The sequence below is a fragment of the Myzus persicae genome, unplaced genomic scaffold, assembly GCF_001856785.1.
Source record: "Myzus persicae strain clone G006 unplaced genomic scaffold, MPER_G0061.0, whole genome shotgun sequence".
Lineage (NCBI taxonomy): Eukaryota > Metazoa > Arthropoda > Insecta > Hemiptera > Aphididae > Myzus > Myzus persicae.
In genome coordinates this window covers 367,773-391,977 of record NW_019101460.1, presented here as the reverse complement: position 1 = coordinate 391,977, position 24,205 = coordinate 367,773, and the positions used below count along the sequence as shown (strand labels likewise).

General features: G+C 27.3%; 4 protein-coding genes across 7 annotated transcripts; 2 read left to right on the top strand and 2 right to left on the bottom strand.

Annotated features, from left to right (window-relative positions):
- Nucleotides 1–627: 627 nt before the first annotated feature.
- LOC111029168 (large subunit GTPase 1 homolog) lies at nucleotides 628–3,751 on the bottom strand. Its single transcript, XM_022308057.1, has 10 exons — nucleotides 3,285–3,751; nucleotides 3,035–3,157; nucleotides 2,823–2,947; nucleotides 2,341–2,767; nucleotides 2,153–2,279; nucleotides 1,865–2,088; nucleotides 1,402–1,669; nucleotides 1,126–1,328; nucleotides 945–1,054; nucleotides 628–879 (listed from the first exon to the last, which is right to left on the bottom strand). The coding sequence occupies exons 1-10, from the start codon at nucleotides 3,384–3,386 to the stop codon at nucleotides 780–782; spliced, it is 1,809 nt and encodes a 602-aa protein (XP_022163749.1). The 5' UTR covers nucleotides 3,387–3,751; the 3' UTR covers nucleotides 628–779.
- A 179-nt stretch (nucleotides 3,752–3,930) lies between these two features.
- LOC111029169 (non-structural maintenance of chromosomes element 1 homolog) lies at nucleotides 3,931–5,556 on the top strand. The gene is made up of 2 exons (XM_022308058.1): nucleotides 3,931–4,193; nucleotides 4,531–5,556. The coding sequence occupies exon 2, from the start codon at nucleotides 4,599–4,601 to the stop codon at nucleotides 5,256–5,258; it is 660 nt and encodes a 219-aa protein (XP_022163750.1). The 5' UTR covers nucleotides 3,931–4,193; nucleotides 4,531–4,598; the 3' UTR covers nucleotides 5,259–5,556.
- A 1,133-nt stretch (nucleotides 5,557–6,689) lies between these two features.
- Nucleotides 6,690–23,737, bottom strand: LOC111029214 (period circadian protein). 4 transcript variants are annotated; one of them, XM_022308155.1, is made up of 26 exons: nucleotides 23,470–23,737; nucleotides 21,769–21,869; nucleotides 21,421–21,504; nucleotides 20,924–21,081; nucleotides 20,684–20,848; nucleotides 17,367–17,639; nucleotides 15,693–15,917; nucleotides 15,421–15,609; nucleotides 15,190–15,344; nucleotides 15,012–15,128; nucleotides 14,462–14,638; nucleotides 14,275–14,381; nucleotides 13,810–13,899; nucleotides 13,592–13,741; nucleotides 12,639–12,732; nucleotides 12,358–12,569; nucleotides 12,099–12,280; nucleotides 11,679–11,761; nucleotides 10,795–10,869; nucleotides 10,116–10,216; nucleotides 9,952–10,024; nucleotides 7,840–7,899; nucleotides 7,631–7,762; nucleotides 7,404–7,535; nucleotides 6,912–7,006; nucleotides 6,690–6,837 (listed from the first exon to the last, which is right to left on the bottom strand). In XM_022308155.1, the coding sequence occupies exons 2-26, from the start codon at nucleotides 21,855–21,857 to the stop codon at nucleotides 6,807–6,809; spliced, it is 3,249 nt and encodes a 1,082-aa protein (XP_022163847.1). In that variant the 5' UTR covers nucleotides 21,858–21,869; nucleotides 23,470–23,737; the 3' UTR covers nucleotides 6,690–6,806. The 4 variants fall into 4 exon arrangements, with proteins under 4 accessions (XP_022163847.1, XP_022163844.1, XP_022163848.1 ...); XM_022308152.1 differs by having other exon boundaries at nucleotides 9,952–10,027; nucleotides 23,470–23,736; XM_022308156.1 differs by having other exon boundaries at nucleotides 7,640–7,762; nucleotides 9,952–10,027; nucleotides 23,470–23,735.
- Nucleotides 19,885–20,364, top strand: LOC111029215. The gene is made up of 2 exons (XM_022308158.1): nucleotides 19,885–20,170; nucleotides 20,238–20,364. The coding sequence occupies exons 1-2, from the start codon at nucleotides 19,885–19,887 to the stop codon at nucleotides 20,270–20,272; spliced, it is 321 nt and encodes a 106-aa protein (XP_022163850.1). The 3' UTR covers nucleotides 20,273–20,364.
- Nucleotides 23,738–24,205: the final 468 nt, after the last annotated feature.

Here is a 24,205-nt window from a genome sequence, read left to right as displayed (position 1 = left end):
TGACATTTAGCAAATATCTATTATTTAATTTTTGGATTGTATATATTTTTAGTATTGTTTTAAATTACATTATATGACTGTTTTGTTTACGTGCTACTCCCTTCCACAAGCTTGCTTTTGGAACAGCATCATCAAAATACCTATTATTGTATATTGTATTATTGTGTAATGTGTACCTACTTAGTAATTGATGATGATTCAAATAAATTAATAAATAAATAAATCGTTGACAATAACTGGTAATTAATTTTTCTATACCAATGTTCAAACGATTAGTTTAAGTGTACGTCACTTAACATTCACAACTTTATTTGTCACCTAATATCTATATCATTGTCACATTATACTATTGCATACCAAACATTTTTGTCAACTGTCTACCCTGAACACTCCATGTGAACACTTAGTAATAATTTATAACATACTTACATACTCGTTTACCGATATAGTGTCTAACAAAAACACAGATGTTCTTATATTCATTAAAATACAACAGTTATCATTATTTTGTATTTTTTATAAATTGCTAACAAGTTTGGTTAAAATGTTTAAATGGTGCTTCCATGGTGGTGGAAAATTCACAGTGTTACAAAATTTTGATGTTATGTTAAGTTACAAAACAAAAAATAATTGATCAAAATATTATTATTTTTTATATTTTTGTAATAATTTGGTAATGTACAAATTCTAACAAAGCAATAATATTGGTTAAACTCTTGCGTCTTAACATGTAACTTATCACAAAGAAAATATGTTTATTTTAAAAATAATAACGAAACTCATATATCAAGATGTCTGAATTGGCGTCTCAATTTCTCATGCTTGTTTCTTTTTTCTTTATGGTTCTTCCACGGTTTGGATGTACTTTGTTGAGCTTGACTATAGAATGAGAAACATTGTTAAATAAATAAAATATAATAAGTTGCTTATAAGTTATAACATACTTATTAATACTGCCCATTATATCCATCTTTTTCATTCCTTTACTGTGTGCACCCATGGTTGTTTTTTGAAAAAACGTATTGTCTAAATCTGATCCAGATGCAACATTTGGCTGAAAAACACAGCATTTGAGTGTGTTTAATAACATATTTCCGTAATCAAATTTTTGTATAAAAAATGAACCTTAAGAAGAATGTTTTCGAATGGGGTGAATGTCTTTGTTGCGCGATTTTCTTCAGGTGGTGGATAAGAATGAAACTTTTTTTGATCAACTCCTGGTGGAGCAATACAAAACAGTAGCCGTCCATTTACATAATGCTTAAGTATTACACGAGCTGCTCTTGAACCATCTGGTTGTCCATTTGCCGTCATGTATCCTCGACTGCCTATATTGGTTAATATTAAAGCACACATGTTACATTATATATCTTGCCAAAAATTAGTTGCCGATTAAATTACATGCGTAAGCATTGAGAAATTCATCAGCAGTGGGCGGTCGGTTTGGATCTTCGCCTTCCAATGGTTTTGTTACCATAATACTAAACTGGTCTTCTAATATGTGTTTGGGTATTTGCGAACAAATTATATTCACTGGTGGCCTGTGATCACGCATCTGGTCGATGGGAAGAATACCGTGTATAATAAGGTCAGCTTTTGTAAATACAAAACTAGGCATAACTAAACCAGGACAATCGCATAACATCAGTTCCTTGTCAACAAAAAGCGTCTGAAAAAATATTGATGAACACTATTACGATCTTCCTTATACATATAAATACAAATAAATAATAAAACAAAAATATTTAAATTATTTATTAACATTTACCTTACATTTAACTAGACTAAGACAAACTATGACTCATAGGGATTGGTTAAGGAATATTTTAAGCTAACTTAATGAACTGTGGTTTAAATATGATACCTGAAAATGTTTTGTTTTTCCTGGAGTAGAAGATACTGACACTTTCTTATTAAGAAGAAGGGTATTGATAGTTGAACTTTTACCAACATTTGGATAACCTACTAGTCCAATAGTAACCAACTCATCATTCAAACGTTTATTATTTCCATGAATTGTTTTAAAGAGACTGATTAATTCTTCTTTTGTTAATAACTTTGAAGAATTTTTAAACTTGGGACATTCATCTAAACATAAAAAAAGTTTAACAAAAATGGTAAGATACTTTTTTGAAAAAATTAAACATTTTACCATCCACGTCTCCAATTACTTCTTCTTCTTCGTCGGTTTCATAATCTGAACTGTCCCACTCTTCTTCATCATCTGCTTCTTCTTCTTCTTCTTCTTCTTCTTCTTCTTCTTTGACTGCTTCTTTAACCTAATTTAAATAAATAATGTATACAAAATAGAACAATTTAAATATAATTTTGTCTACTAACAGTTTCATCAGCATCTTCATTTCCTTCTTGAATAGTTTCTTCACTTTGCTTAGCAGAATAAAAAGCTACTGTAATAGCTCTGGAGTCAAAATATTTAGCCCAGTATTTACGCTGTTGAGTATTCAACAAGTCAGACTTATTCAACAACAACAAATTAGTTTTATTTTTATCCACTTCTTTTGAATATTTCTCCAAGTCTTCACAATAGAATAATAATGGGTTGCGAGCATCCACAATCTGAACTAGAACATCACTTCTCTCAACAACTCTCCACAGCTGTCTCCAAAAGCCCAAGTTTTTTTCATAAGGAGTCAACACCAGGCCCTGTTCTTCTTGAAGTTCAGCCAAATTACGACGCCATTCTAAGAAGTTTTGTCTTTCTTTTGATTCTAAATCTTCGGCTGTAGTTTTGTTATCCCAAGCAGGTCTATAAATTAAAAAAAATAAAATGTGTTGGGTATGTTTGCTAAAAATATACATACCTTCGGGGAATTTTAATGAAATGTTTAAATTCCTGGTGGGACTTTTCAATCTTTGACCGTTCTTCATCAGTCAATGTACCAACCATTCGACTTTCGGGCACAAATTCAACATTTAACTTTTCAGCCTAAACACATTGTAAGTGATGAATTACAGTAATACAACACGTGAAGACATAAACAGTGCATAAAATAATATATTTGTTGTTTCTTACTGTAAATTCAGTTCCTGCCAATTCTGCTGTGGACAAAAACTCTTCAAAAGAACTCTGTTCTGTAACAGACTGCAAATTGAGTCTTCCCCAGTCATATCCGTCAGCTAAATCGGAGGTGTGAAGCTATTATAAAATATGTTAAAAATTATTCATATGAATGTCAACCAAACACAATACTATGTTAAAATTATTATACAGGTAATTTAAAACAAAAAATTTGACTGCAAACAATAGCGAATGTTATACTTACAAATGAGTCAGCATTCAGTGTCTTATTACCGCGACCAAACCTGTCTTTTATCAAAGCACGACCAAAATTATGACCGCCTCCACCTTTCTTCTTACCACCCATAGTGCACTGGTCAAATAGACAAAACTCTATATTCTATTAGTGTTATAGAAAATATATATAGGAATGAAAAAATACAAATTTATGTATCTAAAGCCTACACCGATTCCTAATGTCTAAATATCGTAATCCTTTATCTTGAAAAAATCATGTGATAAGTATGTAATATCTTGTATTATAAAACTTTGGTTTATTAGAAATATTAGAATAGAACGGAATAGATGTTTAATAGCACGGCCATGAACATTGGCTTAAATAATAATATAATCATAAAATAAAGATTAGAATGTAATATTCTGGTTGATACTTGATAAAATATGATAATACCTTTGAAAAATATTAAAACTTTTGAAAAAACTTCACGTGTTCCTATCAGAAAATTAATCACTACAACCACAGAACAATTACTACTTTACCTACGTACCATTTGGAAAAGTAAGAAAAAAATATTATTTTTTGTTACCGCGGTTGTATATTTTCAAGGATATCTTAAATCGTGTTACCAAGTGTCAGGTTCAGAATCGTTATCAGTGATTTTACGCGGGACAAAAACATAGAAGAATCTTTTGTCATCCATGGACGTAAATGTTATAGTTTCATGAAGATCATTTTGAATTAGAAATTAGAATTCTATTCTTCATGATTAATTTTTATACTACCAGCAGTCACGAGTAGCACTTGTAGTCTTTTATCTATGGCTACCGGTGTTTGAGTCAAAAGTTTAGGACTGTAGTTAACTAATAGACAACTATCTTCTATTTCTGTGTATCCCTTGTTATTGAGACGAATATTAATAACTGCAATATTTAGGTAAGTTAAACCACATTATTTTGTTCGTTGAAATGTCATACATCTTACGCGAATCAATTACAGAAAGAAAAAATATTCTACTTATAAATTTATAATGTTTTTAAAATAAAAACTTTCGTTTATCATTTTTTCTTACATTTATAGAATATTGTAAAAAAAAATATTTGCTTTGTTATGAAGTATATTATTTTTTACAGTATACAATTTTCAATAGTATAGGTTTAAAAAAATAGTTTCTTTTTCCACTGAATCTTTATCATCTAATGTTTATGTTTGTTGTTAAATTCAACAAGTGTACAATGTATTTTAATTGTTTTCACTTGTGTTGATTCCATAGAACAGCAATTTGGCTTGAATTTATCCAACCACAGTGGATGATAGATAACTTCACATAATTGTTCAATAATGGCATACAATAATCAGCATAGACAATTGTTGCAGTATTTCATGCATGAAAGAATGGTTTCTGATGTTAATGCTCAAAAGGTGATTAAAATTCTGTTTTCCGATAAAAAGATTGATGACATCATTGAACTAATAAACATCAAAATTTCTCCACTCGAATTCAAAATCAACAAGGTGGTTTGTGAACAAAATGGCAATGTAACCTATGTATTCATCTCTACGTTTGTTGACAATTTCAATGCTAAACCGGATCCAAGCAAAATAATCTTTGGCGGAATTGTTAATCATATTTTTGCTTCAGGAGGATCAATAACATACGACCAACTAATGACATTTTCAAAGAATATGTCTGATAATCAGTTGGATAACTTTTTTGAATCAAAATATTTGGTCGCTGACGAAAACAAAAATATATTTTTATCACCACTGGCCATTAGCGAATTGGAAGGGTATCTGATTGAAAAATTTCAGGACAAGAAATGTATGTGTTGTATGAGTATTGTTGGACATGGTATCAAATGTCAGTCATGTGAACAGTTTGCACATGGACATTGCTTGACTGCGTATTTTAATAATGTGGGCAGCAAGAAGTGTCCCAAATGTTCTAAGATATTAGATGTTAGTTGGAATCCAATAACTACAGTCAATAACTTATTATAAATGTATTTTATATTTTATTTATAATTATTCCCTGACTAGTTTACTGTAAAATGTAATATTTATTTTATGTGATATGTGATTTTCTTAACATTTTGAATACAAACATGTCATACATTAATGTTTGGATCTTAAAAATGTAGGATATTTGCTACATTTTATTTCATATAATATTAAGCTTAAAATTACAGAGCTGTTGCATAAAACTGGATGTTATAGTTAACTATAAGTTTAAAATTAAATTCAACAGGCTTATATCTATAAATGTTTTAAAAATAGGTAATATTAATTTACAAATGATTTAAGTATTAAATATTTAATTATTTAAAACTAATACAAACATATCATAATATGTATAATGAATGACTGTCATTTATTTATTAGTACAAATACTTTACTGACTTAGATATTATTCCTTATATATTCATAAATGATAAAAACATATTTCCTGAATTCATATTTACAATATAATAAATATTTATATAATTTAATAGTTTATTAATGTTTCATATATATATAAATACATTATATTTATATAATTAATATTTTTTAATATTTATTAATTTATAATTTTTTTAATATTTATTTTCATATTAACAATTTTCCTATTATACCAATACAAAATGTAATTTCTGTATATAAAGGCTTTAAGTATAACAGCATATTGTTCTTAAATTTTATTTGTAAGACATGTAACATTGTGTATGATTCAAAATGTAAAATATACTATTAAAATGTTGAGTAGAAAATTAAAATAATTTTTTCAACAGTTATTGACTTATTTTGAATTAACTATTCATACTATTGTTTAACTGTAGTTCATTGTTTATATTATGTATGAATATCTATATCAACCAATAGGTATTGGTATTTTGTAAGAATATGTTTAGACAAATTGATAATAGAATACAAAAACTAAAAAAATGTAAAAAAAAATAATATCCTTAATACCTATTAATTATTTGCTGCTACAACATACTATTCTGTGTAATGCAAATAAACCTATAAATAAATATATCAAAATGGACTATTTGGCTCACAAATTATTGATATATGTCCACACATGAATATTGGCTAATTGGTGTAGAAAAATGAAATTGTTAATGGTTATGACTTGTGACAGATCTCTCTCAGCATAGCATGCTTTTAGAAAGTATGTTTTACTTTTGCTAGGAGGAGAAATGAAATGAGACAATATTATAAAGCAAATTGGGTGTTTCAGTATTTGCAGCATTTAGGGTTGTGAAATGTGAGTTAATAAAAGTGGAGGGATGCCATCCCACCGTATCCTCCACTTTGACGACTGTTGATAATAATATGTTTAAACATGTGAGATAAATTTTAAGTACAGTTTATTTATTTGTAAATCAATAGAAACAGATTACCTTATTATAAACTAAATAATTTTAACATATTAATTAATTATCTATTAACTTAAAAATTAGATTTTATTATTATTTAACAATAATAAAATATATACCTTCTAATATTGTATATACATTTAGTGATGCCGATTTGGCTATGTTCTTTTCATTTTGTATCGCGACAATTTTAAGATGTTGACTGATCACTTTTTGGCAACCTTAAACAAATAAATATCCATAGTTATAGTAATTTGAGTATTTCTATAATACAAACGAAATGCTTGAATCTTACTTATTACGCGGCGAGGTCGTTGGTGGTGGTATTAAGGCATCTTCTTCATAAATCATTGCCATTCTGCAGAAATCAATTCTTCTTCTTTTATTTTTCTAGAAGAAAACAAATTCGAATCATAAATATTTAAGTAAAAAATAAAATAATTTTTATTAATCTATGAATAAGTGTGTTTTTTCAACTTTTTTTTTGGGGGGGGGGGTAGTTTTTAATGTTGCTAATTCTAGCATTTTCTAGGTATTTGGTATTAGAAAATCGTTATTTATTTATTGTTGTACTTAACGTCTTTAGATTAGATTTCTTACCTTCCACAGCAAACTTATGGATTTTAGCACTTAACAATAGAAGAATTTTTATTTGCAAAAATTATTCGGTATTTAATTAGGTAGGTACATTTACTTTTGAGACCTAAATAAATTTCATTACAATACTTTTTAAGACCCCGAAAGACAACATTTTCATTTATTTTTATTTAGGTTGAAAAATACATACTCCAATAGAAATGTAACATTCGTCTCCATCACTGCTTGATGAAGTTCCGTCTTCGAAGTACGATGTTTTAGATGAACCATTTACGTCTATTTCCACGCATAGTTGTTTCAACTGTTCGTTCACTAACATAGGCTACAATAAAAATAATTAAAATATCCATGAATATTGAAAATTCTACATGTGATGGGTAAAACTGTAAACATTTATTCAAAAATACAGTATAGTACTTTATTTACTTGAGTAAATGTATTCAATGTGTTCATATCTTTACGCAACACTTCGTTTACGTCCCCATAGTCCATTTGGTACCGATAGACTAAATCTGGAGTTGTTACAATATCTTCCATCCAGAATGGTTGCTAAAATTTGAATTTGATTATTAAGTTTATTTTTTAATAAAATATGTTTGATGTAAGGCACTCGTGGGTTATTATACCTTTTTAATTAATTGATGAGAACAATTTGTTTTTTCATATACATTCAGCAAAGGAAAGTCCTGAAATTATTTTAATTTGTTAATACATTTTAATAATTTAAACTAGGTATACAATTCATTTGTAAATTTTAATATCTTAATTATTTAAACAAGGTAGAAGTTATTACTTTTTACCAAGTACAACCTCTAATATATGAATGAAGAAAGTACCCCCTAAACCTTGTCACCTATTTTAATACAACCTAAGTACAGTCAAAACTCTTTATAACGAATCTGAAGGGACCAAGAGATTTCTTTCGTTATAGAGAGTTTTCGTAATAGAGAGGCTTTAAAAAAAACAAAATTTTAATTATTTATGTATAAAGGTATGTGTACCTATGTAATATTATATATCAAACACATCATTATTTTTACATTATTTTATATATATTTACGTATTATATTAAATTATTATTATTATTATACATACTTATTAAATATAATTTAATTTTTATTCTATACAATATATTTATACTTTATTTAAAATAGTCTGTCATCTTAGTTTGGACTTTTTTATTCGGCATTATTGCCGATTATTTTTATAGTTTATATATGTAATGGATACGATAACACGTAAATTGTATTATGAAACATAAAATATTGTTTCGTTATTGAAAGTGACTAATACGTTATAGAGAATGAATTGTCTAATGGGTTATATAGCAAACCAACCATTATTATGTAATGTTTTCGTTGTAAAGAGTTTCGTTATAAAGAGTTTTGACTGTACCTACTCTAGTACGGTATTACATCTACAGGGTATCAACTAATTGTGAGGTATGTAATATCTATCAGATATATGTTACCTATATTATAATTCGGTGATATTTTGACGTTTTGTGTAGATGTCTATCTATATATACAGCCAATATTTAGACTACAGCTTAAAAAAAAATATTCATTAGTTTTAATATTGAAACTTCTAAGCTTAAAAGTTCAACCTTGAAAATTATTATGAAAGACTGTTGTATTTGATATCCTCAGTTTCCCTATTACAAGAAATAGTAAGAAATAGTAAATGACGTTACCTACAGCACAATTCAGTTTGTTTATTTTGTTAATTTATTGTTGTTTGGAAACAATAAACCTAACTATCAATGATACGGTACTTTGTTTAAGTACCTACCTATAATGTAGATGGAAATAATATTATCAATCAATGACCATTGTATTTTTTTATTGATGATCAATTTCAAGTTTTAAAAGGCTATGCAAACAATATTGGTAGTAACTAATAACATGTGCTCTGCTCAGAAACCTTTCATTCAAATGCTATGTTATGTAATTTTAACCTAATTTAACCTATGAAATATTATTCTAAAGAGAACTAAGCCAATCATTCTACCTCTAACTCTGTCTTGATTTTCAGTAAGTTTTGTCTATTTTAACATGATTCTGTTATACGGCGTGTACGTTAGGCAATTTAGCTACATTCCCGTGTAGTTTTAAATAGCTTAATTTATTATTATAATACTGATTCTATGTATGACGTCATTCATCATAAATAATTTGTTGTTTTCAGTAATATCTTTATTTTTATAATTTAGTTTGTAATTCATTAAAAAAAAAATTAAATGGTCCTTTTTTTAAGTTGTCGAGGAGGAAATTAATTGATATTGGATACGGCATTCCTATCTTCAGTAAACATAACGGAAAGAGAAACAATGATTCTCACTTACAAAGAACATTCTGTGTAACAAAAAAACTTACATCTAAACAAAAGTGAATAGAGATGCAATGTTTTTGTGGTATATCGGTATCAGTTGGTGTTGGCTTAGCTAAAAGATTTGTATGGAATGACGCATCTATTATTTTAATATCAATGGGTGAGTTACTCATCAGATGAGCTAGTAAACTATAGACCGTTCAATAAAATGTACTGCCACCAATATTTTCATTCTTCTTAAATTACATACATCAGTTTAACCTATGAACTCAAAATCGTTTTTGGAATGCCATAAGTATTTTTATTGTTCTACAGCCGTCATATATGATAACTTATAAGCCACACAATTATAATTTATTGTGTAGCACCCCAATATATTATTAAAGTAAACAATTTTTTTTTCATACTTCTCTTTCACTACTATCGGTTTTTTCTCTCAAACTTGATGAGTAATAACTACTGTCTTCGTACATCCATCCACTGCTAAAAATTAAAAGTTAAAACTTAAGATGGTAAAGTATAATTTTATTGTTCTTATCGAAAATATTAGGTACTTAAAAATATAACTAACCTTGATTTCAAACTTCCGGTTTCTCTTTTAAAATCAGAATCCGAACTAGTCATAACTTCTTCTTGGTTTACTTGTGATGCTTTTGTTTTCTTTCGAATATTCTACACAGGTAATAAAAAAAAAAAATTATAACATATTTCAGCATTTTGTTAATAAAATTGTCAACTCTTTTTTGTTTTCTTTTTAATTTACAAATGCACATACACAATCTATACTGTTGCACAATAAGCGTATAAGAGTTCAAAAAAATACATGGATTGCTTGGATAATTAAACCCATTAGTGGCACTTATTTACTTGACGTTATATTTAGGGTAATTAATGAGGGATATTTAATTTAAATGGTCACGACACCATTTCCTTTTGAGTCTACGTCGTGGATTTCCGGGGAGTGAGAAGGTATGTAGATTGTCAACTTTTAATATATTTTTTATGGTATTTATATTTTTGAATTTTATACTGTGGATTGGTTTAATATACCTATTTATGACCTCTAAGATTTCCAATGCATAAATAATGAATAATGATATTCACATAGGTATTTATTGTATTGTACCGACTATAGGTATTGTGTAATATATTTTGAAATTAAAAAGTTTTATTTAAAACACAATACGATATTAAGGCTATAATAAAATTAATTCACTTGTTATAAAATGTAAACTTAAAAACTGAATTACCTGGTCACTGTTTCCCGATTGAATTGATGCTTCATTTTTATTTTCAATATTCTGGTATAGTTGTTGTATATGTAACTGAAACATTTAATTTTAATTTTCATGTCAAATATCTTTAGTTTATATGTAACTATAAATTCAGTGGTGTATTGAAAGGTATATGTGGGTGGTGTCCGTTGAGTATACTGTAAATGGCGGCGTATACGACATTTGGCAATATACTCAAGTACAACTGTCAAACTGTCATGGAAACATGTAAGATTTAACCATATAGTTTCAACTGTTAAGTATCAAAAATCAAAACAATAATTGAAGGTAAGAACATACTAATTTGGCCCCATGTTTTTTTAATAGTTGTTTTTAAAACAAAATAAGAGTATTTTAAAGCTACATAGGTACTAAAAATAATCAAAATTTCTCTTTTTTATAAATAATTTAAAAAGAGTCAAAATGTTATGGTATATAAAAAGCTAATATGAATATTTGCTTAAAAATTCCAGTTTTTCCCTTATTTTTTTCTGAATTCAATTCGCCATGTTATGCACGTTGCCTACTAAGACGGCTAAGGTCTAAGACAACATCATGTGGGGACAACGTCCTTGCATAACGTATTTATAAAAAAAAAGTATTATATTATATTGTATAATATGCAATTTAAAACTATATAATATGCATAGACTGAGTTTATTACTTTTATATTTCGCCCCCTTCCCTGCTAATGAGATGTCTCTGAAACACTATTTTAACATTTTGTATTGACTGTACAATAATATTATATAGGTATTTTGAATGCGGAATATTGTTTAGGAGCTGTTAACCCATCATTGTATTTACCAATATACCAGTACACCTCATGACTAAATACTCATTATTAATTAAATTCAAACCTGTTGTTCCATGTGTAAAAGTTGAGGATTTTCAGTAATGTGACTCGGCATACTTAATGACTGTAACTTGTTAGATAACGTTTCTGTAACGAAATTATTTTAAAAATATTATCCATCATCTACTCTGCTCATAATTGTATTAACTATTATAAATTATATCTATTATTTTTTAAATTTTTAAGTTACATAACTTATAAAACTACAATTTGAAAAAGTTTGTGTTATTTGAAACACCAAATTTATTTTCTTTATAGTGAATAAGTGTTATTATTACTACTCAGTATTTCAATAGTTTAATCGGGACTATAAATAAGAACTTTTAAATTAAATCTAAACGATATTGATTACTTATACAACTCATGTCTTATATACTGATATTGTGATATATATCTTTTTTTCTAGTATATTGCAAGTAGGTACCTTGATTGTTTCCAAACTTCATGTCCATAAAATTACATTTATTTTGTACAGGCATCACGTTATTACTGAGTGGTACGTTATAGATAAGCGGTTGGCATGGTACAATTAGTGCTTGACTTGGTAAAACTAGTTTTTGACATGAACCTGGTAAAGCTTGTGGTTGTATTGGTGGTAAATCAGTCCTACATTTTAAAATTTCAAAATGAAAACATTTTTTATGATTAAAATATAATAATTAGTGTAATCTGAAAAAACTTACATTGTTTGCGAATCTCGTGTAATTTGACAAAAAGACCAAATTTGTGTTGCTCTAGCAACAGTGGGGGTAGCAGCAATGTCTTGATGCTTAAATGGTTGTGTAACATTAGTCGGACCACTGCTATTTGAAAGACATTTTCTTTTAGAGAGCTTGAATGATTTATTTTCATTTGCAGTTGAGTTGTTACGTTTTATTCCATGTGCTATATCAGACTAAATGAAAAATACATTTTTGTTAATTTCGTTAAACAGTATAGTTGTTTTTTCTGATATTTTATTTACAATGTATATAGCTTGATTTGAAAAATTTTGTTTTTTGGACGATTTGTTTTGTTTATGCTGTTTGACGAGATCACATTCCATTTTTTCATTGTGACTAAAATTAAAAGAGTAATTATACATTAGGTACTTCATTGATTAATTAAAACAGGTGTACAAGTGATGTACCTACATAGTTCTAAACACAATTTCATTTTTATTTAGAATAACTTCATGTTAGTTTTTCGCACCCAAATTTTTTTAATAGTATCAGCAAATTAGTATTGGTTATATTAGGTATGATTAGCCCATAGGTATTCTAAGATTATATTTGTTTTCATAATTATAAATAATAGTGAATTCCTATTTCGTATCGGTATAATATAGATTATAGGTTAGGTATTATATACAAGTAATTGGTTATATAATTAAGAAGTTATGTACCTATTACACTGAAGACTGCATTAAATGCATAGAATGCGTATTATGTATAATTCTTATAAATGTGAAATTTGTCTATTGGGGTCTGGGGATCCGCCATAGCTATTGTCGTGTGAGAAACCATCAATATAACTTCGTATCTTCGCTGCTAAGAAGTGCTCCTGTGTGGCGATGTGTGAAAGAGCTCTGAGTTCCGATATAACGGTTAAGGTACGTCGAAAATCTAAATTGTCTTATAATTAGAAAAAACCATCTACAAATAGAATTAAGGGACTACGAGGTCAATTGTAAATCCGAAGTGACCATTCCGATTTCTTTTGTATTATACTTTTGTATTTTATTTGATTAAGGATTATTAATGGCGAAGAGTGTGTGTGTGGGGGGAGGGGGGCGTGAGCGAAGCCACGATTCACTTCCATCGACATCCCTTAAATGTAACCCAAATTGTGTCTATAAATTATAATAATAGACATGTAGGCAATGTATTGATTTAATATATTATCATATTTTACTTTACTTATTAAAATAAAACTTACCGTAAAAGCATTTTTTGAGTAAGTTGACAATTTTTACTTGCACATTGTTCTGAATCATAACTAGGAGAATTTTGAGTTACAGTCCTATTTAAAATTGGTGTTCCACATTGAGATAATGGTATTGTATCTGGTTGAACTTTAGTCGTATCTCTAAACATAAAATGGATTATCTATCATAGTATAATAATTATAATTGTATGTTATATTTGGTAACTAACTTTTCAAAAGAAGTGACTTCTCTTGCAGCAAATTTTTTAGAACAACTTGAGTCTTCTGATGAATTTGTTTTTACTTTGCTATTGAAAAATCTAAACATAATACCCAGTAAAATGTTTATTTGATTTCAAAATGGATACAAAATATGTGTGCTGTAAACTTAAGCGCAACTATATTAGATCTGATAATTATTTTTATAACCCCGTTTAAAAATTACCTAGTTAAAAAGACTTTTATATTTATCAATTATAGGTACCTAATAATTATTAATACCTTCAAAATGTGAGTTTAACTTTCAGAAGAAAATAATTATAATGTTAGTTAAAATAACATTTGTCGTTATTATTTAGGCTGTGAAAGAAACTATAGTGATTTATATTATAGTTCTGCCTTCGCCGTACAGAACGGATATAATTTCCGTACACAAATAAACAATACGTAAAAATATATTGTAATATGAAGTATACCTTTGTATGTTGTCGTTATAATTGAGTTCAGTATAACTTAGTAGTGTATCGGAACTAGATTTACTTTCATTGTTGTGATGTTGAGATAAAGATGGAGAGTCGTGGTCCTAAAAATGGATTTTTATATTTTATATATATATTTTTTTTTAACGGTTTTAATATATTCTGTAGTATAATTAAAACTTACAGAATAATTACCAGACATTTCTGGTTGTACGTCGTCATTAAGAGGAACTTGGATTGATGGATGTACAAAGCAATTCATACACTCTGTTAAATCTTTATATTCCATTGCTATTTGTTTCTTTGAATTGGTGTCCATTGTTTGATTTATTTCATATGAAACTTCAGCAACTTCTTTGTTCTATAATATAATATAATTTAATACAAACTCACATTTAAAGTATTTTATGTTACATTTCATATCTTTGTACACAATTGTTATTTTTTAAAATTAAAAATCTTGAAATGGCATTAATTCAATATTGGCGAGAGAAAAAATAATATACATAGATACTACAAACAATTTTCAAAGTTTTGGACTTTTGCCTTTTATGAGATATACATAGGTTAATAGGTACAACATACATAATATATGTATGATGCTTATACATATTTACGAATTTGTTTTTTTTTTAAATAAATAATAATTGATAAGTGGGCATTATTTTTGAAATGAATGTTTTTATACAAAATGTGAATAATTTAAAGTATAAGAAATAGAGAGTAATAGTTACTTTATTCGTTCTGTTAAAATTTGTTGGTGTTTTATTTAAGCCATATTCCACTTTTGTTTCTGTATCTTCCGGAATGGTATTATCAGCTAGAGTTGTAACATCAGGATTAATAGGACCCTTAAACCATAATTTATTCATTATTTTATAATTAAGTACATAATTTTTATTTTAAAATTACCTGAATGATTTTGTGTTTACCAATGACAAATTCTACTCGACCAGACCAAGGATTTACAAAAGTTGACCATTCTGTTTGTACTAATGCAAAATCACCATTTTGACATTTAAATCGGTAAGGGTTTCCTTTTAATGTTATACTCTTAGCTTTAATCACTAAAAAAATAAATGATAAGAATAAATTATATTATGTGCTTTAGAGAACGTTTTAAGTAAAAAATTGAAAATTTACTATTTGCGTGAATTTCTTTAATAGTTGTTAGGTCCTCAATACAGTAATAGTCAAAAATCGATCTCCCAATAAAATTTTGTGGTAGATATCCAAAGTATGATGTAATTAATTTATCAACATAACACCATTCAAAAAAAGCATTATGTTTAGTGATAAATTGAGTTGGATTTTCTATTTTCTCTTCAGGACCTAAATGTAAAAAAAATAAATATTTTTTGCTTGTTTTATTTCTTATAAGTATATGATAAATATAATAGTTATTATTTACATACATATGTATGCTGAGTGAATTAGTTGTGATTTAACAACTAGAAATAATTGAGGTCGTGCTAATTGTGTCATATTTTGTGTCGTCGACACGTGTGATAAATCTTTGAATGTTATCGTTAGCTTACAGACTTTATAGTAGTTTTCGGTTTCAGATATTGAATAACCCATATTACAGTAAAATCCATCATTGGTCTTGGGTCTCAAATAAGTCACTGCAGATACACCATCTAAATATTTGTTTTTTATAGTTTATTTATGTAATGTAATACATACCTGTATATCAATAATTATAGCTAATAAAGGTGAGTGTTTTTTTCTTTATTATAGGTAAGAAGAAGTAAAAAATGATTGTAATTTTTTTAATCGATATTTTTACATAACGTTTAGCATAAATTATAATATTGTAAGCATATATATTGTAATATTGATAAATGCGAGATTATTCCATTTAATGGCATAAAAACTAATTAATATTAATTGAGTCATTTTATGAAATTAAATTAACGACAAGTTGCACTAAGTTTGGTTAGGTACTTACCATTGATTATCAATTTATAATTTCATTTATAATCAATGGTACAATGTACGCAATTGTTTCATAGTCTTGACAGGTACGAAATCGTATCGTTTTGACTACATGTCATTGATATTACATAAGGTAATTGTTATTATAGACGTATAGACATATAGTATTAGGTAGCCAAAATAGGCATTTAGGTACTTCGGTTGACGAGTCTTCAGATAGATTTCAGTTGATCTCAATAGTTTAGTGACTAAATACTATTACAGCATTACATGATGTGTACTAATATATATAAGATACAATCAGTGGATTTACCTTTATAACCCATTGATTTATCTAAAGACTATAAAAAAAACCCTCATATTGTAACTAAAAGGAAATACAGACTATAGGTAATTTTGTTTACTGATTTATTAGAAAATACTTGATTACTTGAATTTATTTATAGGTAAAATCATAATTGTACATAATATAATATAATATAATGTGATGAATTAAATATAGGTACTAAACTTACATTATTTGGCACAATTTTTTAAAATTAAATATTAAATCAACATTGGCAGCCTACAGCCTAGGTACAATAGGTTACTCCACAGACTCTGCAAGTATATATAACGTTTAATAAGTAATAAAATATACATATCACAATATTTATATGTAGTATACATAAATTATATAGGTATATATGTATAATACTCAATCAATTCTATCTTCCCAATCGACTATATTTTTGTTGATACTTTAAAATCACTTTATAATTTGTATATAGCAATTTTAAATTTTGTATGAATATTTTTGATATTTTTGAAATATTACTTTTTAGTTGAGCCCTTGAAAGAGGCGTCTCTAAATGTCCAACTTAACTTTAGTTCCAATACACATAATCAAATACATAAAACTGTCAAAGCTCTCCTTGTACCTAAATATAGTGGCTATAAATAATATACGCTATATGTTAATCCGAATTCCAAAACTCAACGCAACTACATTATTCTTACACAATACACAATACATACACCTATTTTATGTTAAATAGTACTTACAAAAACTTGAAATAATAAATTGATAAATAACAATTAAAAAAAAATATTTTTAGTGTCTATATGATATAATTTTAATGCTGTTAATATAAGACATTTTTTAAACATACCTGCTCTAGTAATCATACAAGGATCTGTAAGAATGGACGTTATGTAATTGACAAATGTCATCCGATCCTTAGGATGAATAAAATCAATAAATGATCGATTTTTCCACATATCTTTTGGATAACCCATACTTTTATTAATACTATTTGATATATCAATAATTAGACCATCGGTCATGGACACCACTACACCAAATGAATCGTTTTGAACATCATCTGACTCAATTATTTCATTGAATTGTATGTCTTGGTCTTTTAATACCTTTAAAACAGTATCTGTAAAAAAAATATTTTTTTAAAAACTGTTATTCATTAAATATTGAAAATCAAGAACTCATTTTTCACTTTTAGGATTGCATTATATTATAATTGTATATAATTATTATTAAACTATAATTTAAATATCTAATACTTAAATTAATACGTATATTATAAGCATGCGTACATTTAAAAAGTAAGGCAAGCGGGTACCACTCTGCTGTAGAGTAGATATCAAGTGGGTCACTGCAATGAATGTGCTAAATTTTAAATCAATAAATCATAGCATACGAACAATTGTACTGAGTGAAGAATATAGTCTGTCAGTTTATATTAGTATACCCATAATTGTATGGTATTATAAGGTACTATTAAAGTAATTTATTTTATTATTAATAATTCATTAGGTTGAAATAATTTAAGACAAAAAAATAGCAAAATTCTATAAAAAAATTGTACTCTAATAGAATTTTTTAGACTTTTGATTTCTAAATGAGCTACTTACAAGTTACAAATAACCTTACATTAAATTTTCGAGCCTAATTAGCTATATAAATAGAACATTTTAAAAATGTTTACTAGAAAATAATCTTTAAATGTTCGTGATTTTGACGAAGATCTAATTTGATTAAACTAATAGAAATTTGAATAACAAATGCTTATACAGTTCGAAGTTATGACTTATATGGTATAAGCTGTAACAAATATTGTGACTTTGTATTTTCGATACTTTGTAAGTGGCATATAAACAAATTATGAGAAACCTTTTATTCAATTATTATTTTTCATAATTAGGGCTAGGGACTTATTGAATTTGCATATTTTTATTGAATAGTCCAAAAAATTGCTAAGTAAGACAGAAATTTGTTTCAAGTTGTAGTGAATTTAAAAACGCCAAAAAAAAAATGCATATTTTTGCATATATTGCAATTTTTATGAAAACATGCATTTTTTTATGATGAATACATTTTTTATGCATATAACATCCTTATTAAGTACGACGTAGATTATTTCCCACAATATTATGGATAATATGGACGTTTTTGTTTTTCATTTAAGAAAAATAAAATAAAATAAGAATTTTATAAATAGAATGTTTCCATGCATTATCGAAATAAATTATTATCGATTAACACCAAATGAAGATAAGATATTTCTATCTGCTAGCCATACCGTCCGCACTCAGCACGTCAGTCTCGCCTTTCGTGTATTGCGGTATCGTGTGCTTAATTGTTAACCAATATTATATTTTTATTTTTGTATCAAATTTCATTAAATTTTTTATTTAATTTCGTTTTTGTTACAAAAATGCCTAAGCAAATTACATGTGCTTTAGTTAAAAAGTATATTACAGAATTTGGGTCAGATGTTTTTTCAGCAGACCAAAATGTGTTGTTTTGTAATTTTTGTGAAACAAAAGTGAGCGTGGATAAAAGGTTTATTGTCACCCAACATCTTAAGACGGAAAAACATAAACGGGCAGCTAAGCGCATTGAAAATCGCCCAGGTACAAGTAAAATACTTACACAACAATTTATAACGGACACAACAAAAAAGTCTATATTTAGTCACGATCTTTGTGCAGCTTTGATGTCAGCCAATATACCTTTGAATAAATTATCAAATCCATATTTTAAAGAATTTCTATCGAAGTACACTGGTAAAGATATTCCTTCTGAGTCAACGTTACGAAAAGGTTATGTTGATGAAATTTACGAAAACAAAATTCAAAAAATTAGGGATCATGTTCAAAATAAATGTATTTGGGTATCAATAGATGAAACTACCGATATTACAGGTAGATATGTAGCTAATGTTGTTATTGGCATTTTAAATGAAACTGGGAGTAGTATGATTTTTCTTTTACATTCCGAGGAGTTGGAAAAATGTAATCATTCCACAATTTGTCAATTATTTGATAGATCAATGAACTTACTTTGGCCTAACGGTATTCAGCACGATAAAGTATTATTGTTTCTTAGCGACGCTGCCCCCTATATGGTAAAAGCTGGGGAAGGAATTAAATTATTTTATTCAAAAATTATACACGTTACGTGTTTGGCCCATGCATTTCATAGGATCGCAGAAACTGTACGAGCAGGATATCCAAAAGTTGACAAACTTATCGCAAACGTAAAAAAAGTTTTCCGTAAAGCACCTTCTCGCATTCAATATTTTAAATCAATAGCCCCATCATTATCGCTACCACCTGAACCAATTTTGACAAGAAGCCAAAGAAAAATTAATTAAAATTAATGGAGTAATGGGGAATATAATAAAAATTAAGATTGAGTCTGTTTTATCAAAAAATAAAGGCTATCAAGCAGTTTTCAAAATATCAGAAATATTAAATGGAAAAAAAGAAGACACATATGGTTTACCCGAAGATTTGAATTTAAATGATCTCACATATTTTAAAAACTGTCCAATAACATCAGTTGACGTAGAACGTTCATTTTCGATGTACAAAAATTTACTTACTTTCAATCGACGTTCATTCAAGTTCGAAAATATCAAAAAATCTTTAATTATTCAATGCAATTTCCAAGGTAAAATAACTTATAAAATAATCAGTAAAAATAGTAAGTATAAAGGAAAATTTGTTTTATTTTACAGAGCCGTTAAAAGAAAACCTTGAAGAAAACTTTTAGACCACAATAGTATAACTACAATCTTTACTAAGATTTTCAAAATTGTTATAAAAGAATAAATTATTTTTACACATTTTTATTACACATTTAAAATAAAAAAATTAATTGCATATTTGAGTGCATATAACATTTTTTTTGCATTTTTTTGTGCATTTTTTATGATAATTTAATGCATTTTTGCATGCATATTTTCATAGTTTTCCATGCAATAAGTTCCGAGCCCTATTCATAATTCACAACATTTTTATCGATATTTAAACGAAAAAACTATAATATATGTCTATAAAAAGCCTTTTAAAATGCTAAATAAAAATAAGTTTTTTAAATTATTTGTTAAAGTTATCTTATTTGCAAGTTATTTAGTAATCTTGACTTTTATAATTTTTATAGAATAAAACTCTGATAGATTACCTATAATAGTTAATGTATTTGTAGGATTTGAAGTGGAGTTTATTTGATTTATATCCCGATATGATTGACACAAGTAAGATAATTGCAAAAACGCCATATTTTCTTGACTGTGGTCTACTTTAATATCATTATTTAAATCATCAGATTCCATTTTTGATGTAGAAGCTAGATGTGAAAACGCAATAAAAGTCTTTATTGTAATAAATATATTTTTTTTTATGATTATTCTTCAGTTCATACCATCGATACATAATTGGTTCGTTTGTGGTTTATATGTTGTTGAATTTTTCTGTTTAGATTTTGAACAAGTAGTACTTGGTTTTGGATTAGTATTCAAGCCTCTCAATATAGTTTGGCTTGATTGTTCGACGAGTTTAGAGTTTACAGTTGACATTTCCCTAGATGTCAAAAAATGATTAATATTATATTCTTAAATTCTTAATATTGTTTTTTCTTAATATTTTATGGAGTCGTTCAATAAATTGTAATCAACAATAAATATTTTATTTTATTCCGATTAAATATGGTTTAAAGTTGATATTTTATGTTAAGGAAAGAAGTATTAGATATAAGAATTAATCGAGTCTGTTTATTATGTTCGTATTAAGTGTGTACAAAATGTGTGATTTAAATATGAATTTTTCTTAAATATTAGATTCACAACTAAACTACAGCACCTATAATTATTTATTATCATATACATATAAACAACAATTTAAAATTGTATAGTTATGTACCTGTCTGCATCAGTTGTCAATATAGTCAAACTCTGTTCTTCAAAACTTGATTCCGTGGATGGTTCTTGAAGCTGTGATTTAACACTGTGACAATTTAAATTCTATTATAATATCATTCAACATAATCTATAGGTAAAACTTTAATAGTATATTTTGTATTGTAATTTTGTAAACATTAAATGAAAAAAAAGACTAGAATAGACGAAGTTAACACTATATTAGAATAGGTAAGGTCCTTACCGTATGGGATAGGGGAAATAGAAAGTATATTCTTTATAATATAGTAGATATACACAATAGAGAGTTCTATGTTTAGGCCTCTGTATATAAAATACTTAAATGTAGTACCTGTATTTAGATTGGGTTGATGTACACGAGTAGCCTGAGTCATAATCAGTTCGAGTTTGATTTACTGAAAATGATTTACTTTCTTCCATTTTTGTTCTAACCTACAACAGACATTAAAAGTAATTTTTAATATTAATATATGTTTTTACGGTGTTTTTGGGAAAAATCGTATCGGCGAGTAAGGACAATTCTAGTCTTGTAAATACCAACCTAAAAATCTAAAAAATATATGTGTACGATGTAAAGTTTTATTTGTAAATATTACAAGTTCAAACTTATAGATGCCATTGGATATTTAAACGAAAATTAAAAATGTTGGTTATTTTGTAACTTGTTGTGTATTTAAAAAAAAAATATTTGTTCTACAAGTACACAATCCAATTTTTGAAATTTTTAAATTAATTTCATATCCATACGAAAAACTTATACACACCATTCTATACGGTTTAACGGAATTGACTTACAAGCTAATAAGTAAAATAATACCAATAGAAATATTATATTATAATTATTATGACATATATAATATATGTGATTTTTAGCTGGCAAAAATAATTCAATCTAACGTATAACTACTGGAAAATAAATCAATAATACTTAATAGTAATAAATATGTATAGTAAAATATATTAGAAATATAGGCTGACAGACCTCAGGACACAGACTGTCTCCACTGCTTAATCATTGAATTCAAATTTAACACATATATTACAGTAACATACTCAATGATAAGGTACACTCAAAACCTATTATACACAGAAGCGACTTCTCCGGTTTTATTAAAATGTCATACCACAAAGTTGAATATTTTTCTGAGCATTTCAATTTCTACAAATTGAATTTTTGAATATTTATATTAATAACTGCCTATCATAAATTTATTAAAAATTTAAATTCTTAGAAAAATATTCTGATTTGAGATATGAATTAAAAATGTATTAAAAAAAATAAATGATAAAAATGTTTACTTTTTTCATAAATGTTGTTTTGTAATGACTGAAAATTATATAAGCTAAATATTTTCAGAAACATACATTTTTTCCGAAATAATGAGTGTTTACTGTTTAGAGAATGGTCCATATAAAAGAAACTACTATAGTTAAATATGTAGTGTAATGTTCCATTTTGTAATTGTATCACATAAGAAGAAGTTTTATTATATAGTTTTCTTAAATATTATTTTCATACATTAAGGAAAACTATTGACAAATACCAAGGATTACCACAAATCTAGATAACTGATAAGATTTTTGATCCGCACTTACATGAAACATTTAAATCTATTTTATTATCTTTAAAAGTATATAAATATGCAATTATACTCAAAATATATTCGTCGTTTCTTCACTACTCCAGCAAAAATCCTCCCCCTGATAATTATTCCTATATTTTCATTCCAATGTTGTAAACCTAATTCATTTTTTTTTTCATTCTAAGCCTAAAACGTCGTAGCTAAACCCTAATTTTTTTTTTTATTAGCCTTTACAAAAAATTTAGCTCAACAATTAAAGTATCTTAAACCCTAATTTATAGTAAACATATATTGGCATGAACAGTATCGCCTAAAGTATATAGCATATTAGATAAGAAGGCAAGAAGCTGGTTTAAATCATAAAACGGCGATATCGATATAAGTTATAAAATAATAAAATAATTGTATAATTATAATTGATTATTTGAGTTGAAAAAATTGTGCCTCACCGGTAAACTGCTTAATTTCGTGACAAAAGAACAACAGCTATGATCAAAGTCGTTTGGCTGGACGACCGCGGGACCGGTTGCGTGTCGACACTCGTGCGACTGAGTGGGACGTGGGTCCGTTGGCCGAGAAAAAAATAGAATGTACGACAGCGGTTTAGCAACGAAGACGAACGGCGGTGCGAGTGATGGTACACAGGCACACAGGCACACAGCAGCTCAACGACGACGATCTGGCGCGGCTGCTGCGGCAGTGCGCACCTCACGGGGTTGGTGAGGGAAAGCACATAAGAACGCTAGAGAATAACTTTTTCATTATTATTATTATTATTATTATAATGATTAATATTATTATGCGGTTCACCGTACAGGGATATTCATGAAGGATGAGCACCGTCAAATCCCTCAATTGTCTAATTCGTTTTTAAGTAATTTTATGAAATAGATGCGGGTAATCTTTTTTTTTTTAAAGTTTGAAAATATAATAGATAAATATCACAGATTAAATAACATTGTTGTTCATATTTATAAAATAATGTATTTATTAATTATTGCATTATAATATACATTATATAGAGGGTGTATATTTTGTCATTGTACGCCGGAGTTTTAAACGATTAGGGGATTTCGAAAAAAGAAATAATAACGTGTACCTTTATTTTTAATAGGATATTCTTTTTGTAACAATTTCGAAATTTTTGAACACGCAGTTGTACCAACAGTAAAATCAACTTTATTT

Bases quoted from the DNA above. Each gene is read 5' to 3' on its own strand.
- LOC111029168 (XM_022308057.1), bottom strand. From the start codon at position 3,386: ATGGGTGGTAAGAAGAAAGGTGGAGGCGGTCATAATTTTGGTCGTGCT. The intron at 2,948-3,034 runs GTAAGAAACAAC...CAATGTGTTTAG, and splicing joins TGGCAGGAACTGAATTTACA to GCTGAAAAGTTAAATGTTGA. The intron at 1,329-1,401 runs GTAATTTAATCG...TAACCAATATAG, and splicing joins ATTTCTCAATGCTTACGCAT to GCAGTCGAGGATACATGACG.
- LOC111029169 (XM_022308058.1), top strand. From the start codon at position 4,599: ATGGCATACAATAATCAGCATAGACAATTGTTGCAGTATTTCATGCAT.
- LOC111029215 (XM_022308158.1), top strand. From the start codon at position 19,885: ATGGGGAATATAATAAAAATTAAGATTGAGTCTGTTTTATCAAAAAAT. The intron at 20,171-20,237 runs GTAAAATAACTT...TTTATTTTACAG, and splicing joins TATTCAATGCAATTTCCAAG to AGCCGTTAAAAGAAAACCTT.
- LOC111029214 (XM_022308152.1), bottom strand. From the start codon at position 21,857: ATGGAAGAAAGTAAATCATTTTCAGTAAATCAAACTCGAACTGATTAT. The intron at 21,082-21,420 runs GTACATAACTAT...TTTGACATCTAG, and splicing joins TTGACAACTGATGCAGACAG to GGAAATGTCAACTGTAAACT. The intron at 10,028-10,115 runs GTTAGTTATATT...TTTAATTTTTAG, and splicing joins ACCGGAAGTTTGAAATCAAG to CAGTGGATGGATGTACGAAG.